Source organism: Leucoraja erinacea, chromosome 14 (genome assembly GCF_028641065.1).
Source record: "Leucoraja erinacea ecotype New England chromosome 14, Leri_hhj_1, whole genome shotgun sequence".
NCBI classification, from domain to species: Eukaryota; Metazoa; Chordata; class Chondrichthyes; order Rajiformes; family Rajidae; genus Leucoraja; species Leucoraja erinaceus.
In genome coordinates, this window is record NC_073390.1 from 10,194,227 (window position 1) to 10,214,239 (window position 20,013).

At 43.8% G+C, this 20,013-nt stretch overlaps 1 protein-coding gene across 1 annotated transcript in view; it reads left to right on the forward strand.

The window, feature by feature from the left end:
* Window positions 1–722: 722 nt before the first annotated feature.
* The window catches only part of LOC129703256 (sentrin-specific protease 5-like), a 39,242-nt gene continuing 19,951 nt past the window's right edge, over window positions 723–20,013 (forward strand). Inside the window, exons 1-3 of the mRNA XM_055645569.1 lie at window positions 723–829; window positions 7,816–9,322; window positions 14,259–14,364. Coding sequence (XP_055501544.1) covers window positions 7,831–9,322; window positions 14,259–14,364 — 1,598 coding nt within the window. The 5' untranslated portion in view covers window positions 723–829; window positions 7,816–7,830. The remainder of the gene's footprint in view (window positions 830–7,815; window positions 9,323–14,258; window positions 14,365–20,013) is intronic.

The window sequence follows — 20,013 nt, forward strand, 5'->3', positions numbered from 1 at the left end:
AAAGGAACTACAGATGCTGGTTTACCAAAAATCGACACCAAGTGCTGGAGTAATTCAGCAGGTCTGGCAGCACCTCTGGAGACTGAAGAGGGGTCAGACCACAAATGCTGCCTGACCTGCTGAGTTACTCCAGCACTTTGTCTCCTTTTGTGTATTGACCAGCATCTGCAGTTCTTTGTACTTAAGTCTGAAGAAGGGTTTCGGCCCGAAACGTTGCCTATTTTCTTCGCTCCATAGATGCTGCTGCACCCGCTGAGTTTCTCCAGCTTTTTTGGGGGTACCTTCTGCAGTTCTTTATTTCGACAGAATGCTGGAGTATTTCAGCGGATCTCTGAAGGACACTGAAGACAGACACAAAATGCTGGAGTAACTCAGCGGGACAGGCAGTAAGTACCTCGGGAGAGAAGGAATGGGCGACGTTTCGGGTCGAGACCCTCCTTTAGTCATAAATAGGCGACATTTCCCCTCTGAGTCTGTGCATGTCCAACCCAAAGATCCTGCTCCGCTATAAGATCTTTGGTCCAACCTGGTCGCTGGCCGCAGGCCGCCGCCATCCGCCGCTCCCCGGTCCTCCGGCCACTGCCGCCTGCAGGGGGCGGGCGCGCTCGCTCGCTGGTTCGCCAGGGGCCGTGTCTGACGCCTCGTCCTTCGCTCGATGACGCGGGAGCGGCGACCGTTGAGCAGGGGGCTGGGCAGTGCGTGCGCCTGCGCGGCGGGCGGGCGGGCCGGTCGGGCCGGGCCGGGGAGGGGACGAGCGCAGAGAGCCGGCACATGGCGGCGGGCAGCCGGCGGCAGCGACCGGCGCGTCACGGGTAGCGGCTGCGCCCAGGTAACCGCCGCCCCCCCCCCCTCCCCCTCCCTCCCTCCCTGCGTCCGTGATGGCCGAGCAACGCCGTATCTCCAGTGGGAGAGTGGAGCAGCCCGCTGTGTGGCGCCGGGGAGCCGGCCTGCGAGCAGCGAGGGCCCGTGGGTGAGGGACGTGATGGGGGATCTCTCAGGGAGCTGGGGAGAGGGTGGGTGCGGGACACAGGGCAGACTAGCGCTGCCTGGGAATCAGGCTCCAGGTTGTGGGCAGGTGCTGATTGGGATTTAATGTCCAAGTTATGGGCGGATACTGACTGAGGATCAGTGTCTAGGTAGTCGACAGGTACTGGCTGGGGACTAATGTCCAAATTATCAACAGGTACTGATTAGGATTCAATATCCAGGTTGTGGGCAGGTACTAGTTGGGTATCAGGGAGCATAGCCACAAAATACTGGAGTACGGTCCAGGTTGGGGATTGGGAGAAGGAACTGACCTGTTTGTGGACAGGTACTGACTGGGGACCAGTGTACAAATTATGGGCAGGTACTGATTAGGATTCAATATCCAGGTTGTGGGCAGGTATTACCTTGGGAATCAATCTCCAGGTTGTGGGCAGGTACTGACTGGGAATCGGGGGCTGGTGTGGCATAGGATGCCTGGGGAGTGAGGGTAGGTTGTGGGCAGGTTTTACCTTGGGAATCAATGTCCAGGTTGTAGGCAGGTACTGGCTGAATCAATGACTGATCTGGGCAGGTATTACCTGGGGATTGGTGACCAGGTTATGGGAAAATATTGCTTGGGCATCAGGGACTGGAGTGGCAGGTGGTGCCTGGGAATCAAGGGCAGGTGGTGGGCAGATACTGTCTCGGGATTGGGGGCCGGGCTGGGCGAGTAATGCCTGGGGATCAGATGCAATGGGAGGCCAGGGACATAGTCTGGGGAGCCAGATGCAGGGTGTGGAATGGCCTTTGCCCAGGAGTTTAGGTTCAATGGGGCAGGGACTGCATGGGGATCAGGTGAAGAAGGGACATGTACTGTTTGGCATCCAGGTACTGGTGGTAAGTGTTGGATGAAGTACTGTGTTCACTATAAGAAAACTGTATTGATGTTTGTTGTACTTTCAAATTATAATTTTTTTCTATGGTGATCTATAAAGACTGTAATCAAATCATAAAACAATCAGGATGCTCCATGAATATTGCATGATTGAAATACTTAAGTGTCAACTGTAGTCTGCAGTAACAAAAGATACACAGACTTTTTAAACAGAAGAATGACAACAGATATGACTGGATAATCATTATAGCGTATTTGTTTACATAACATCTTTAAATGATGCTGTGTTAACAGAGAATAGCATATCTGAGCTCCATTACATGTAATCATTTGAAATAAGCATCTTTATAAATTGTAGCATATGCATGTAATTTTTATTAAATTTTAGAATGTTTTGTGTTTGGCCGTAACATAAGATCTTGTTTTGTCAAAACAGACATCGTATTTGTTTCCAAAACGTACTTTAAGATGCACTTGGCTTGCTCATTTTGTTCTTTCTCATCTTGAAAGTACCACAGATCATTTTAAAGTGTTAATGAAACTTGCAGCATTGTTAGTTTTAAAAGTAGAACACATATGAGTGAATATAGTTGCAATCTATTTTCTAATGAGATGATTTGCCCTTCAGCTAAAGCTGTTATTTATTTATTTTGCACAGATGTTTCCAGTGCTTTTTCGTGACTTACAGTGTAGGTTTTCATTCACATTCATATAATCATTCACAAATGCTTCATCTTAATATTTCACTGCCACCTTTTCATTGGTGTGATTGACCTTTTTGTTAACATTCTTAAAATGCTGCTGTTCTAACTGGTAGCTTACATTTTTCATAAATTAGGCAGGTCTACCAGTATGATGATTACATTTCTGCTCTTTGGAAGCCCATACCATTAATGTGGCAGCATGTATTTGAATCCCACATCAACAACTGGGCCATTTAAAATTAGGTGAAAAAATTGTTTTCTATAAGGTTGCCATGAAAATACTGGATTGTTGCGGTGACCCAACTGATTCACTAATGTCCCTCAGGAAAGTTTTTTTTAACTCATTCACAGGATGTAAATGTCACTAGCAAGCATTTACTGCCCATCACAAACCACATCTGCCTTCTTACCCAGTCTGGTCTGTGTGATTTTTTGATCGACAACCTGGTTATTGACTCTTTATGCCCTCTAACATAGCAGCAAAGTTAGTTCATGGGGAATGTGCAGTATATGACAGGCTGTTTGAATGATGTACAAATCCCTTGAGCTTATTAATAGGTTTTTAAAAATTGGGGACTATTGGGTAAAGTATCTTGTTAATTTAATGGAAGGTTCCATCCCCTTATTGAAATTGATTGTATTACTCTCTCCACTGGCATCTTGTGAAAACTAGTGGAAGGAAAATGCCCCCTCAGTCAGTTATGGATCCTCTTTGCAATAAGTTAGGAGAGATTCTGCCGAGTTCATAAGTGACATGTTCTGTTAATGCAAGGCTAGATGTTGGTATCCAATTAAAATGTCACTTAGATATGGTAAGGCCAAACTGGTGCTGTAAATTGTGTTCTTCTTGACTTAAGGCAAAATACAACACGGTTCAGTTGTCACCTAGCAGTATTTGACTGGAAAGTGAAGACTTGCACACATACGCACATGTACAATATGCGCACAATCAACTAAATCTCTGACAAAATCCGCCCTCTTTGCTTCCATGGCCTTTGGAAAACATTACTAAAGGAAAACGCCATGCAGCTATTTGTGGGAGTTGGCTGTATGCAAATGTTCTGCTGTTTTCCCTGCATTAACAACAGTGACTGCAATTCAAAGAAGTGATTGGGATGTTCAGATGGCATGAAAGGCCCTAAGTTCACATCTTTTATTTTCATTGAACATTTATATTTTAAACAAAGCAAAAAGTATTTTTGTGCATTACTCAGTCTGCTGCATTATTTGCAATTTAGGTTTAATTGGTAGCCATTCGCCCATCTTAAATATTCATTTCCCCATTCATCTGTACATCATGGCTACACTGTCACAATATGCATGGCAGTTACTCAAGTTCAATTCAAGTGAGTTTATTGTCATGTGTCCCTGTATAGGATAATGAAATTCTTGCTTTGCTTAAGCACACAGAAAATAGTAGGCATTTATTACAAAACAGATAAATGTGTCCATATACCATGATATAAATATATACACATATGAATAAATAAACTGATAAAGTGCAAATAGCAGAAAGTGGTTATTAATAACAGTTATTAACAGTTTTGTCCGAGCCGGGTTTAATAGCTGAATGGCTGTGGAGAAGTAGCTATTCCTGAACCTGGTTGTTGCAGTCTTCAGGCTCCTGTACCTTCTAACTGAAGGTAGCAGGGAGATGAGTGTGTGGCCAGGATGGTGTGGGTCTTTGATGATACTGCCAGCCTTTTTGAGGCAGCGACTGCGATAAATCCCCTCGATGGAAGGAAGGTCAGAGCCGATGATGGACTGGGCAGTGTTTACTAGTTTTTGTAGTCTTTTCCTCTCCAGGGCGCTCAAATTGCCGAACCAAGCCACGATGCAACCGGTCAGCATGCTCTCTACTGTGCACCTGTAGAAGTTAGAGAGCGTCTTCCTTGACAAACCGACTCTCCGTAATCTTCTCAGGAAGTAGAGGCGCTGATGAGCTTTTTTGATAATTGCGTTAGTGTTCTCGGACCAGGAAAGATCTTCAGAGATGTGCACGCCCAGGAATTTGAAGTTCTTGACCCTTTCAACCATCGACCCGTTGATATAAATGAGGCTGTGGGTCCCCCTCCTACTCCTTCCAAAGTCCACAATCAGTTCCTTGGTTTTGCTGGTGTTGAGGGCCAGGTTATTGCGCTGGCACCATATGGACAGTTGCTCGATCTCCCTTCTATATTCTGACTCATCCCCATCAGTGATACGCCCCACAACAGTGGTGTCGTCAGCGAACTTGATGATGGAGTTCGCACTGTGGTTGGCTACGCAGTCATGGGTATAGAGTGAGTACAGCAGGGGGCTGAGCACACAGCCTTGAGGTGCTCCCGTGCTGATTGTTATCGAGGCTGACGCATTTCCACCAATACGAACAGACTGTGGTCTGTGGATGAGGAAGTCGAGGATCCAGTTGCAGAGGGATGTGCAGAGACCCGGTTCTGCGAGTTTGGTAACTAGTTAGGAAGGGATAATTGTGTTGAATGCCGAGCTGTAATCGATGAATAACAGCCTGACATATGAGTTTTTGTTGTCCAAGTGGTCCAGAGCGGAGTGGAGGGCCAGCGAGATCGCATCCACCGTTGATCTGTTGTGGCGGTAAGCGAACTGCAGTGGGTCCAGGTTTTTGTCGAGGTAGGAGTTGATTTGCTCCATGATCAGCCTCTCAAAGCACTTCATTACCACTGGCGTTAGTGCCACTGGTCGATAGTCATTGAGGCACGTCACCTTACTCTTCTTGGGCACCAGTATAATTGATGCCCTTTTAAAGCAGGTGGGGACCTCAGACCTCAGAAGTGAGAGGTTGAAAATGTCCGTAAAAACTCCCGCCAGTTGGTCCGCACAGGTTTTTAGAACACGACCGGGTATACCATCAGGACCAGGTGCTTTTCGGGGGTTCACCCCTCTGAAGGATTTCCTGACGTCGGCCTCTGTGACTGAAATGCCATCACAGCGAATGGGGGGATCGGGAAGGCACATCAGTATTCTCCCTGTCAAAGCGTGCGTAAAACGCATTGAGCTCGTCAGGGAGTGATGTTTCACCGACATTCGAGCTGCCTCCTGGTTTCGCCTTGTAGGAGGTGATTGCATTCAGGCCACACCACAGCTGCCGAACATCTCTCATCCTCCAGTTTGGAGCAGAAGTCCCTTTTGACCTTTTTGATGGATGCAGTCCTCCACATATTTCTTTATGAAGTCTGTAACGACTGTTGCGTATTCGTTCAAGTCCGTTGCCGAGTCCTTGAACATTGCCCAGACTACAGACTCCAAACAGTCCTTTAGTTGTTCTTCTGCACCACCACCCCGACCAGCTCTGCTGTCCTCACTTCTGGGGGTGCGCTCTTCAATTGCTGCCTGTAGGCAGGAAGAAGCAGCACCGCGGTATGGTCGGACTTACCGAAGTGAGGGTGAGGGATAGAACAATAGGCATTCTTGATGGTGGTGTAGCAGTGGTCGAGGGTGTTAGGTCCTCTGGTGCAGCAGGAGACATGTTGGTGGACGTTGGCGAGTGATTTCTTGAGGTTCGCCTTATTGAAGTCCCCAGCAATGGTGGTAAATTCCTCGGGGTAAGACGTCTGGTGTTTGTTGACCATGGCGTGCAGCTCCTCCAGTGCCAGACGGACGTCTGCCTGGGGTGGGATGTAGACCGCGGTCAGGATAACGGAGGTGAATTCTCTTGGGAGGTAGAAGGGACGGCACTTCACCGCCAGATGTTCGAGGTGTGGAGAGCAGGAGTTGGACAGGACTGCCACGTCTGAGCACCACGCAGAGTTGACCATGAGGCAGACGCCCCCTCCTCTCCCTTTCCCAGATGCCAGGGTAGGTCCATACGGTGGATGGAGGACCCTTCAGGCTGGACCGCTGAGTCTGGAGAGCTGGGGGTGAGCCATGTGTCTGTGAAACAGAACACAGAGCATTCCCTCAGCTCCCTTTGATAAAGCAGTCTTGCCCTTAAGTCCTCCACTTTATTTTCAAGGGACTGTACATTAGCCAGTAGGATAGTAGGGAGAGGGGGCCGAAGTCCCCTGCGCTTCATTCTGACCTGGAGTCCTGCCCGTCGGCCACGTTTCCGGACACAATGGAGGCTTCCCCTTTGTTTCCAGGTACTGTACTTGCTGTTTCTGCGGACCTGCGCTGGAACGGGGATTCCCTCACAGACGGCAGCTCCAGCTCCGTAACGAACGGGGGTTCCCTCAAAGTCGGCAGCTCCAGCTCCGTTGTTCCTGGGAGATCCAGCCCGTCGGCTCTGGGGGTCATCCCGGGGTCTCCAGGTACCGTACCTGGGATCCTCAGTCGGGTCGGGAATTCCACAGCCAGCGTGGGAAAGTTTAAAGTCCGGGGTTCCCGCAGCTGCGGGAGATCGCGAAATTGCGAGAGCCTTGAGGTGCTCAAGCAGCTTGTCCGAAACGGCACCGATTTCTGCAGTTTTTCAGATCCAGGTAAGTTGTTGGAAGTTTGTAGTTGAGCCTTTTATTTACCGGAGCTCCGCAAAAGTCGCCGCAGGCAGGCTCCTTTAGGCCACTTCTGATTGTACCTCACAAACTACTGATCTCTGCTACCCAGTGCATGGTTATTCCATTACACAAATTAACTCCAAATTGTATACAGTTCTGACTTGGAAAAATGCTGGAGTTCCCAATTCTGGGAGTATTGTCTCCAAAGGTAGCCCACTGCCATCTTGAGGGTAAATAGAAATGGCAATAAATGTTATCCACACCGTACAAATAATTTAAAAAATGCTACTGGCAATAGCTGGCAATTTAACGCATCGCTAAACTGTTGGTCAAAGTTACCCAATGTTAGAACAGTTATGTTTCTCCTTTGGCTAACTACGGGATGGGGAGCATTCTGCATAATCAATGGGGTGTAGAGCTAGGGAGAGAAACAGTTTAATGTCAATTCAACGTCTAAAATTTAAGGCAAATTTCCAAATGCCATTTGTACAGCAATTGGTAAACCCATTTTAGAATTTGTTTGTCTATTATTTCCAGGGTTTATTTTGAAGTGTTGTGGCATGGATCATGTTTGGTATGTGATTATCTGTATTTGTTTTATAAATTATCCACAAGGCCAATTCTAAGGAAGAGGAGTTTAAGTGGGTTTGGGCTTAATTTCATTTTGTAAACCATATGTTTAAAGTCTGCCTGATTATTTATCACTTTCAACAAAAAAACATAAATTTGATGTTCCTTTCAAAAAAGGAAGAAATAATTGATATTGTATTATGTTAAAACTTTCTTTAATGTTTCTTCACAGACAAACTGACAGAGTATGAAGGAGCACAGCAATAACAAATGCTGTAAAAGATTCTTAAAAGTAAACCTCAGCGAACAACTGAGATGCCACCACAGCAAATGGAACCGATTGGATGGCTCGTTGTGCTCGCAAAGACAGTTTTATTATCAGCAGAAGCAACGTCTATGGCTGTCAATCAGGAAAAAGCGGGCCAAGTCTGTGCTAAAGAAGGCCCTTCCAGATTGTCAGCAGTGTGGGTCTCCGGCAAGCATTGAATGCATGCGAGTGACGCTGAAGAAAAAATCATTCCTGGCCTCAGGAGCCGATGACACGGCAACCAAGGAAGTGTGTACCCCAGCATCTTTGGCATCCTATGAGGAAGTGGAGAGTAAGGGGTGTGACATTTGGAACAGCAGTACAGTTGGTCCTGATTCGGATTGTAAATCAACCATTTTATGTTGTAAGCCGGTCTCCAGAAATCTAACTGATCTAGCTACAAAAGCTATATTTCCCAAGTCTGCACCGAGGAAAAATAGTGGGCTTCAGGACAACATTATAAATCAGAAGCTATCAAATGGATATAACAAAATAGACTTCCAAGCAAGTAAAGATTTTGTATCCAATAATTTACCTCGCAAGACAAAACGACAGCTGAAAGGGCACAAAATCTCTCTGCTCTATAGGAAACCTTCCTCCCTCTTTAGTTTCCGTTGTAGAATATTTAATTGTAAAAACAGACGGAGAAAGGTTGTCAGTCAGAGAAAAGAGAAGCTAAGACGGACACAATCATTGGGTACTGTCTGCGTAAGTCCCCCAAAAACTGCCCAGCATTTGGATAAAATGGCATTTGATATTTCCTCACAACCAGCTGCCAAAGGCGACGTATCCACTCAGAACATGAACTTTGCTTCAGATCAGAATTGTGGTACATCGGAGAAAGCAAAGCAAATTAAGAATTTGTGCCTGGCTAATTGTTGTGAAGTTTCAAAAATGCCCCTTGGTGAAGGGATGGACATTTTGCACACTCAAATGCCCCATTTTGCTCATTCAGCTGAACTTAATAATCAAATGGCAAATGAAAGCACAGACATAGTGCGTTCTGGTTCAAGCCCGCTTGGTTTGGATGCTTGTGTTAATCGGCTTGTAGCCCCTGATAAGTGGCCCAAGACTGATGGATCGTCCCAATTGTTTGCTGCCTCGCAGGGAAGATATTTAAACCAAACCCCAGTCTGTGACAGGGAGATGCAGGTCATCAATGCTGTAGCGGAATCCACTGCACGTCCATGCAATCACACCAGTGTTCCTGGGACTGAAAGCGGACAGTCAGTATGTTGGCAAAGTGGTGAGCCGTGTCCTGTGCTTCAGCCGCAGCTGCTTGACCACATTTACTATAGATCTTCAGAGGAACGTTCTGGCCATGCATTGGTGAGGACTGAGCAGCCAGCTCGATGTCAGGCTGAGAAAGGAAAGGAGAATGAATCTCGAACCTGTTCTGTTGCCACTGAACGATTAATGTCCTGTATTCATGGTACAGTTTCTGGTTTAAGAAAATTTACTATTTCCTAAGATTATAATCATGTACAATAAGTGTAGAGTATAAATATCAACTCTGACTGTTCTGCAAATTGCAATATTCTCATCCCATTTTGTTGGTTATTTGATGCTAGAGGGTGTGGTTACTCCGAGATGGTGGCAGAATAACCATTTGTGAGTAACAATGTCCAACGTGTCCATGCTGACAAAGATGCCCCATCTACACCAGTCCTACCTCACATTGGGTGGCATGGTGGCACAGCAGTAGAGTTGCTGCCTTACAGTGCCAGAGACCCAGGTTAGATCCTGACCATGGGTGCTTGTCTGTACGGAGCCTGTACATTCTCCACGTGACCTGCATGGGTTTTCCCCGGTAGCTCCAGTTTCCTCCCTCACTCAAAGACGTACAGGTTTGTAGGTTAATTGGCTTGGTTAAATTGTCCCTAGTGTGTGTAGGATAGTGTAAATGTGAGGGAATTGCTGGTCAGCATGGATTTGATGGGACGAAGGGCCTGTTTCCACACTATCTCTAAACTAAATTAAATTTGGTCCATATCCTTCCAAAGGCCCATATTCTTTTCTATCCATGTACCTGTCCACATGTCTTTTAAATGTTGTTAGTACCTGCGTCAACTATCCTCTCTGGTAGCCTGTTCCATATATCCACCCTTTGTGAAAACCTTGCCCCTCGGGTAACTTATCCCTCTCACCTTAAACCTATGTCCTCTGGTTCTTGATTACTCTAGGTAAAAGACTGTGTATCTACCCTATCGGTTCCCCTCATGATCTAATACACCTCCATAAGATCACCCCTCATCCTCCTGTGCTCCACGGAATAAAGTCCTAGCCTGCCCAACCTCTCCCAATAACTCAAGTCCTGGTAACATCCTCATAATTCTTCTCTGCACTCGTTCCAGCTTAATAACATCTTTCCTATAGCAGAGTGACCAAAGCTAAATATGATGCTACAAATGTCTTGTACCATTGTAACATAACAGTCCAACTTCTATACTCAAGACTAGTGAAGCCAATATACACTGAAGATGGTACAGGGTGTGCTAATGTTTATTTAATTACACTATTGTGTACTGTATTCACGATCTGGAGTGCAGAATTCAAATCATATCGTAACAGACGTGAAATTTAAATTAAAATGTAATCTACTACAAACCCACTGACTCCCATGGCTATCTGGACAACAGTTTTTTCCCACCCTGCTTCCTGTAAGGACTCTATCCCCTACTCTCAATTCCTCCATCTACGCCGCATCTGCACCCAGGATGAAGTGTTCCAAACCAGGGCATCGGAGATGTCCTCATTCTTTAGGGAATGGTGGTTCCCCTCTTTGACTATAGATGAGGCTCTCACCGGGGTCTCTTCTATACCCCGTGACTCTGCTCTCCCTCCCCATCCCCCCCACTCGCAACAAGGACAGAGTCCCCCTTGTCCTCACCTCTACCCTACCAGCCGTCACATACAACAGATAATCCTCCGACATTTACGCCACCTCCAACGGGATCCACCACTGGCCACATCTTCCCATCTTCTCCCATTTCGGCTTTCCGCAGAGACCGCTCCCTCTGTAACTCCTTGGTCAATTCGTCCCTTCCCAGCCAAACCACCCCCTCCCCGGTACTTTCCCTTGCATGCGCTGGAAATGCTACACTTGTCGCTTTACCTCCCCCCTCGACTCCATCCAAGGTCCCAAGCAGTCTTTCCAGGTGAGGCAGAGGTTCACCTGCACCTCCTCCAACCTCATCTACTGCATCCACTGTTTTAGGTGTCAACTACATCGGTGAGACCAAGTGCAGGCTTGGTGATTACTTTGCCCAACACCTCCGCTCAGTTCGCATTAACCAACCTGATCGCCCGGTGGCTCAGCACTTCAACTCCCCCTCCCATTTCTGAATCCGACCATTCTATCCTGGGCCTCCTCCATGGCCAGAGTGAGTCCCACCGCAAATTGGAGGAGCAGCACCTCATATTTTGCTTGGGTAGTTTACATTGACCTCCAATTTCAGGTAGTCCTTGCTTTATCCCTCCTTCCCCTCCCCTCCCCTTCCCAGCGGTTCCTTAGCCTACTGTCTCCGCCTCTTCCTTTCTTCTTCCGGCCCCCCACCCCCTCACATCAGTCTGAAGAAGGGTCACGACCCGAAACGTCACCTCTTCCTTCGCTCCATAGATGCTACCTCACCCGCTGAGTTTCTCCTGCATTTTTGTCTACCATTGAAAATTAAATAGCTATTTAACCTGGAATTTAAGGGGAAACAAAGTTATTATTAATGATGGTTCACCAATGTCCTTCATGTATCATCTTTAGTTTACACTATTTATATGTGTCTGCAGATCTTCAAATATGATTGACTCTTACAATTCCTTCTAAAATGGTCATGCAAGGTGCTAGTTGCACCGTAACCGCTCCTGAAACTGAAAGGATAAAACCTGGCAGACCAGCTGGCATTGACTTGGATACCAAATTCGAATATGGCAAAGTTAAATCCCAGCTGGGAGAACTTTCAGAATCCTTCTCTCAAACATCTAGGAAGCACTACCAGAAAAAGAGCGGTTACCCGAAGGTTCAATTGGACATAGCCAAGCCTGGTTCAGTTGGACATGATTCAACCGCCACCAGTGAATTGATCACTCCGATTTATATTTCTGTAAGACAGAACACCCTGAACCACCTAGACACAAAATGCTGGCGTAACTCAGCGGGACAGGCAGCATCTCTGAAGAGAAGGAATGGGTGACGATTTGGGTCGAGAACCTCAGACTCATTTAGCATCATGGTCTATGGATAGTCTGTCCAAAATGTTGGAAGCTCTCAGCATATCTGGAGGTGTCTTGATAGTTGAAGTAGTTTTCATTTCAAGTCCTGGAACCTTTGTCAGAACCAGAGCATTGGTCTCAGACTTGAGATAATAACTGTTTCCCTTTCTACAGATGCTGCCTGGCCTGCTGACTATTTTCAGCATTTTATTCTTATGTTTTAGACTTCTGGTGCCTACAAGTTATTTGATTTTCTTGTGACAATCCCTTAAATAAATAGTCACAGTCATACAACCAAAAATGGCCTTTTGGCCCATCATGTCTGGACTAACCATTAAGTACCTATATGTACTAATCCCATTTGGTCTATTGTCTGGCATACTTTGGTGATCCAAGAATGCATCCAAATCCTTCTTAAATGTTGCGAGAATCTTCAGAATCAAATCTAAAAATTGTCCACACAGTTACAATGCGTAGTGCAAAAACGTGGAATGTGAATCTTTTTGGAATCTACCGTCCTTCAGGAATGTGATAGGATGGCACTTCCTGCCACAATTTGAACGTTCCAAATCTTTAAGTTCATCTGATTTAGCATGGTCTGTGGATATTCTGTCCATTAATGTGTGACGATCTTATGGAGGAACATCTTGCTTCTTCTCTAGGAGTGATCAGTTATTCAAAGAAAACAACATTTTTATTTATTTCAGATTTTTATTGAAGGACATTTCCTATTAATAGTCGATTGCTTTGCATCCGCCTTGAATAATAGATAAAGATAAAAATTTCTTAGCAAGACATTAACTCTTTCAGTAATTCTAGAGTTCCATTTTACCAACATTGAACAATACAGTACAGAATCAGTCCCTTGAACCCACAATTTTTATTCCGAACATGATGCCACGTTAATCTCCGCTGCCTATATATGATTCATATCTTTCCATCTCCTATCTATGTGCTGATCTAAAAGCCTCTTAAATGCTGCTATTATATCTTCTTCCAACACCTCCTTGACAGTGCGTTCCAAGACTCACCCAAAATACCCAGCACATCTCCTTTAAACTTCTCCACTGATCCTAAAATTATACCCCCAAGTCATTGACATTTCCACAATATTTTGACTGTCAACCCTATTTATGCCTCTCATAATTTTATATACTTTTATCAGTTATCCCCTCAACCTCTGAAACTGCAGGGAAAACAGTGCAAGTTTGTCCAATCTCCCCATATAGCTAATACACTAATTCTGGGAAATCACTTCTGCATCCTCCCCAAATCCTCCATCCCTTTCCTTCAATGGGGCAACCACAACGTCTTCTACTCCCCCCGCAAGAAAAAAATTATCTGCAAGGAAAATAAGAATTAAAATTTCTGCCGAAGCATTTCTTGGCCACCACGTTGAATAATCTTATTCATCTGATGGTTGAACTAGAGATAGTTTTTCCAGTTTGCACATATCCTGACCAAAGAGGGTCCCATTGTAAAATAGCTAAACTTTATATGTAGTCATTTCCCATTTGTGTTGGTGAGGGGATTGATTGCTGACAAGGACACACTTGTACTTGTCTAACAGTAATCAGGAGAGGGCAATTATTTGATTATTTTTTATTAAATGCTCCTTCCTCTAGATTTTCCTCTCCACACCCACTTTTATTTTACTCCTCTTAGCCAAAGGGACAACAGTCAATTAGAGGTGGACTAACTCTGCAATGATCAAGGCCAGACCTTTAAGACCAATTGGATTTTTAATGAAGCTTTCAGTTTTAAATCCTTGATTGTTTTCAGAAATATGTTTGAATGAGTCGGATTATTGCTATGAGAAATATATAATGCAAGTTCTTTGTTTATTTAAATGCTAAATCAGTATTTTGTCTTCCATGAATCTCTTTATCTGTCTCTAGTGTTTTGTTTCTGAGTATCAGAAATGTGTCTTATGGGAGGCATCCAATTATATTTTAATGGCTTGGCTATATCAGATTATTAACAATTTTATCCTTAATTTTGTTTAGATGAGATAATAATGCTTTGTACAGTAATAGATGCTACTTGGAAATTGTCAGCCCAGCCATCAAGCTTGAACTGGTTATTTCTGCACTTTGTTTTAGCAAACAATTCCAACCAAGTATATTGTTGGACATGCAAAAATTTGATCTTTTTTTTTTCAGCTTTCCTGGATGAATTTTTGAGAAAATATGGAAGCCTTATACCACTTACCGAAAGAGATGTTCTGATGAAGTTAGAACAGATCTTTCATCAGGATTTCCGTGATCGGTAAGTAGACCATGTCCTGGTGTGTCCGTGAACAGTTTAATTTTGTGCTTCATTTGAACATTGTCGACACCCTGAATGGCCTGAGATTTTGTCAGAAAAGTTAGAAATTTTAAAAGACCATTCGGCCCATCGAGTCCTCTGCTATTTAGTCATAGTTGCTCTATTTTTTTCTCAACCCCATTCTCCTGCCTTACCCCCATAACCTTTATAATGCTCTTGGTAATCAAGAACCTATCAATCTCCACTTCAAAAATACCCAATGTTTTGGCCTCCACAGTCGTTTGTGGCATTGAATACCGCAGATTGACCACTCTCTGGCTAAAGAAATGCCTCCTTATCTCCATTCTAAAGGTACGTACTTTTATTCTGAGGCTGTGCCCTCTGGTTCCAGACTCTCCCTTTACCAGAAACATCCGTTTCATGTTTACTCTATCTCGGCCAGGAGTCGGCAACCATGTCAGTGAGCGGATGGCGGGCCACGTCAATCGCCATAATGTGACACTTGGTGTTGTTTTTCACATTAGTGTTCACATGTTTTTTAATTCGTTTTCTGCAGTTCCCAGGTTCCTCGCGTGCCCCGGGACTGGCTGTAGCACCCGGATCGCCTGCGTGCCCCGGGAAGAGCTACAGCTCCCAAATCAGCTCGCGTCCCCGGCACTGGCTACAGTTCCCAGGTTGTGAAAAATAATTGGAAAAAAAAAAACCGCCTGTGGGCCGGATGATATTGGGTTACGGGCCGAATCCAGCCCGTGGGCCGTAGGTTGCCGACCCCTGATTTAGGCCTTTCATTAGGTTTCAATAAGATCCCACCTCATCCTTCTAAACCTCTGTGAGTGCAGACCCAGAGCCACCAAATGCTTCTCATACGTTAACCTAATCATCCCTGGGATCATTCCTGTAAACCTCCTCTGGTCCCATTCAAATGCCAGTATGTCCTTCCTTAGATATGAGGCCAAAACACCTCACAATATTCGAATGTGGCCTCACCAGTGCCATGAATCCTCAGCATTACATCCTTTCTTTCAAATCCTAGTCCTTGTGAAATGAAAGATAGCATTGGATTTGCCTTCCTTACCACTGACTCGACCTGCAAATTTCACTTTTGGGAATATTGCACACTGTCAAGTCCCTTTGCACCTCCTGATTTCTGAATCCTCTACCCATTTAGAAAATATTCAATGCCTTCATTCCTTCTACCAAAGTGCATGACTGTATATTTTTCACCACTGCATTCCATTTGCCACTTCTTTGCCCACTCTCCCAACTTTCTTCTACAAACTTCCTGCTTCCCCAACACGATCTGCCCCTCCACCTATCTTCATGTCATTTGCAAACATGGCCACAAAGCCATCAATTCCATCATCCAGATCATTAACATACAACGTGAAAAGTAGCAGATCCAACACTGACTCTTGTAAGAACTGACTCTTGCAGAACAGCCAAACAGCAAAAGCCACTTTTATTCCCATGCTTAGCCTTCTGCCAGTCAGCCAATCTTCTATCCATGCTAGTACCTTGGCTCTAGTACTGTGGGTTCCTATCTTGTTTAGCAGCCTCAAGTTTGGCACCTACCGAAGAAAGGCTTTCTGAAAATATGCACATCAACTGAATGTAAACAACATCAACTGAATCTCCTTAATCAATCCTGCTTGTTACTTCCTCAAAAATTCCAAGCGATTTGTCAAGCAAGATCTCCCCTTAATAAAGCCACGCTGACTTTGGTCTATTTTATCAGGTTACCCGGAAACCTCATCCTTGGTAATGGACTAAAATTTTACCAACCACAGAAGTCAGACTAACTAGCCTATAATTTCTGTAATGGCAAGTTCTTAACTTTCCAATGTCCAACCTTTGATTGCCATTACTACTCGGGGATGTCCTGAAGATATAGCTTACGCACTAACAGATAGCAAAAAGAAATTTTCCAGTCGTTGTTTCTTGATTAATTGTTTTTTTATTGAAGTAGTACGAAACAAGAAACCCTCGTACTAACTATTTAATCCCTGTCGTGTCGAGTCTTGTGTGAGAGTGGTAAAAAACTGTTGCTTCACCATCCCTCGAGGCGAAACTGAATCCCAATATCTGTGGCTACGCCAGCCTCCTCAGATGTAGACATGCCCAACTACGTATCAAATCTCACCCACAAGCATACCGAAAAAGAGAAAACTAGAAATATCTAGACATGGTTATAATATACTAACAAATATAAATGGCTCCTACAATTTCCTTTCTTTTGCTTTGCTCCCTTAAACAGTGGAGTCACATTTGTGATGTCCTCTGGAACCATTCCTAACCATGGTGTTTATTGAAAGGTGACTACTACTGTATCCACAATTTCAACAGCTACCCCTTTTCGAACTTTGGGATGACGCAAAACATGTAATCAGTTCATCCGCCATTTGTTTGATCCCCATTACTAATTCTCCACCATTATTTTCCAGCACTTCAATGTCTTGCACTTTTACACTTTATATATCTGAAATAAACATTTGGTATCCTCTTTTATATTATTGGCTAGCTTACCTTCATAATTAATCTTTTCTTTCCTTATTACTTTTTTAGTTGCCTCCTGTTGGTTTTTAAAAGCTCTACAATCCTCTAGCTTCCCACTAATCTTTGCTATGTTATATACCTTCTCCTTTGCTTTTTTGCTATCTTTAACTATTTGTTAGCCACAGTGGCCTCCTTCTCCCTTTAGGGAACTGCCGCCATTCAGTTTGGCAACTGTGAGAGTTTAACAATTCTTCATACGTTCTTGGAACATTTGACCCATCAAGTCTACTTCACCATTCAATCATAGCTGATTTATCATTCCCTCTCAACCCCATACTCCTGCCTTTGCCCCATAACCCTTGACATCCTTACTGATCAAGAATCTGTCAGTCTCTGCCTTAAAAATATCCATTGACTTGGCCTTTACAGCTGTATATGGCAATGAATTCCACAGGTTCACTCCCCTCTGACTTAAGAAATTCCTTCTCATCTCCTTTCAAAAGGTACATCCCTTTATTTTGAGGCTAAGGCCTCTGGTCCTAGACTCTCACAGTCGTGGAAACATCCTCTCCACATTCACTCTATCCAGGCTTTTCACTTAATTCAATCAGGTCCGCCCCCTCATCCTTCTAAACTCCAGTGAATAAAGGCCGAGTGCCTTCAAACGAGCATCATATGTTAACCCAAATTATTCCTGGGATCATTCTCGTAAACCTACTCCAAGACCAGCATCATCTTCTTTAGATATGGTAGGTATGTTACAAAACCTACCTGAATCGTGTCTGAGAATCTGCCCCACCCCTTGTGTGTGATTTTGGCGCTGTTTAGAGGGGGCGGGTTTAAAACGCGATTTTTACTAGGCTGTTGCAATCGAAAATGTTCAGCCTAGTAAATCATTAACGGAAAATCGCTGAAAGACCCCGTCGCAAAAGGTATTATTAGTTTTTATGGCCTTGTATAATAGTTATAGTAGTTTAAAAACCACTCTCTAAACCCGCGACCTCTCGCAGCCCCAGGGTTTTATAAAGCAAACAATTAAAGGTATGTACCTTATTTTTACATTAAAAGGGGCTTCTTAAGAACCCTGTATATAAAGTTTTCTATAGCGAATAGTTCATTTTGGGCTCATTATATCCCGCAGTATTTTTCTGGGCATTTGAGGGCACAAATCCAGCGCAATGTGAACGTTCTAAACCAGCGCGTTCACAGGAACCCACTAGAAAGCCGATTTAAATTGACTTTAATTTACAGCAATTGAACACTAAATTCCTTCCATTTGACCTATAAATTGATGTAAATGAGATTTTAAAATCATGTTTTATCGTGAATTATTTGTGAATATTATTTGGACACTTAGGCTATTTAAAAATGTTAATCATTTATTAAGAAATGGATAGATGTTTAGATCTAGTAATTGAAGTTTGAAATTAGCTACAATTGGGTAATTAACTAATTATATGCTTTAATTTCAGGTCCCCCAAGTAAGATTATTTTATATTTGTTTCAGAATGGTTCAATCTATGATAACTGAAAATTTCATTCAGTTATCTTAATTTTTAAGAAGGTTATGGGCTTTTGACTGTCCTCGATCACAGCTTTTTTGTTAAGTCCATAGAAAATCAATAGGGAACAAGATGCTAATTTCTGAGTATGAAAATGGCCATAACTTTTTTATTACTTGAGATATGAAAGTGAATTAGGTGTCAAATTAAACTTATTGTTATGCTTTATCTGATGGGATAAATTGCAGACTTGATTTTTTAAATCTCAAAATTTTGTAACGTTGCTAGATATGGGGCCCAAAACTGCTCACAATACTCCAAACGCCGTCTGACTCTTATAAAACCTCAGCATTACATCCCTGTTTTGTATTCTAAGCCTCTGGAAATAAATTACATTTGTCTTCCTTACTGCCGATTTGACTTGCAAATTAACTTTTTTTGGAATCCTGTGCCAGCACACCCAAGTCCCTTTGCACCTCTGATTTCTGAATTCACTTCCCATTTAGAAAATAGTATACTATTTTGAAATTAGTATACCAAATACGTATTCTTTGGTAGTCAATCCTACTACCAAAATGCACGACTGCACACTTTGCTACGCTGTACTTCATCTGCCTCTTCTCAGCCCACTAATCGTGACTCAGAAACCATCTTTGATAATGCATTCTAAAGTCTTACCAGCCACTGAAGTCAGGCTAACCGACTTAGTTTCCATTCTTCTGCCTCGCTCCCTTCTTGAACAGCAGACTAATATTTGCAATTTTCCAATCGTCTGGAACCACCCCTGAATTTAGTGATTCTTGAAAGATCACACTTATGCCTCCACAATCTCTAAAGCCATCTCTTTCTGATTACTGGAGTGCAATCCAACCAGTTCAAGTGACATCGAACTTCAGTCCTTTCAGCTTCCCTTCTCTTTAGTGATGGTCACTTCAGTAACTTCCACTCCCTGACTCTCTTTAATTTTCGGCACGTCACTGGTGTCTTCCACTGAAGCAAAAAATATATTCAATTCGTTTTCCATCTCTATATTCCTCATTACCACTTCTCCAGCATCATTTTCCGCGGTCTAACGTCCACTCTTGCTTCTTGGTTACTCTTTATATATCTGAAGAAACTTTTGTTATCCTCTTTTATATTGTTGGTTAGCTTACTTTGGTATTTAATCTTTTCTCCCGTATGGCCTTTTTAGCTACCTTCTGTTGTTCTATAAAAGTTTCCCAATCCCTCAGCTTTGCACTAATCTTTGCAATGTTATATGAATTCTCCTTTAGTTTTATACTGTCTTTGACTTCCCTTGTCAACCATGGTCGCATCATTCTCCTGTTAGAATCTTTCTTCTTTGGAATGAAAAGATCCTGCGTATTCCGAATTGTTCCCAGAAATTCCTGCCATTACTATTCCACCGCCATTCCCGCTAGGGTCCCTTTCCCATCAACTTTAGCCAGCTCCTTCCTCGTACCTCTGTAGTCACCTTTGCTCAACAAAAATACGAACATATCCGATTTAATCTTCTCCCTCTCAAATTACAGGTTGAATTTTATCATATTATGGCCACTACCTCCTAACGCTGTCACTCTCTGCAGTCCCTGTCCGCCCACACAGTCAGAAAGCCATCCACACTCGCACTAGACGCTGCAGGGCTCTAAATTAA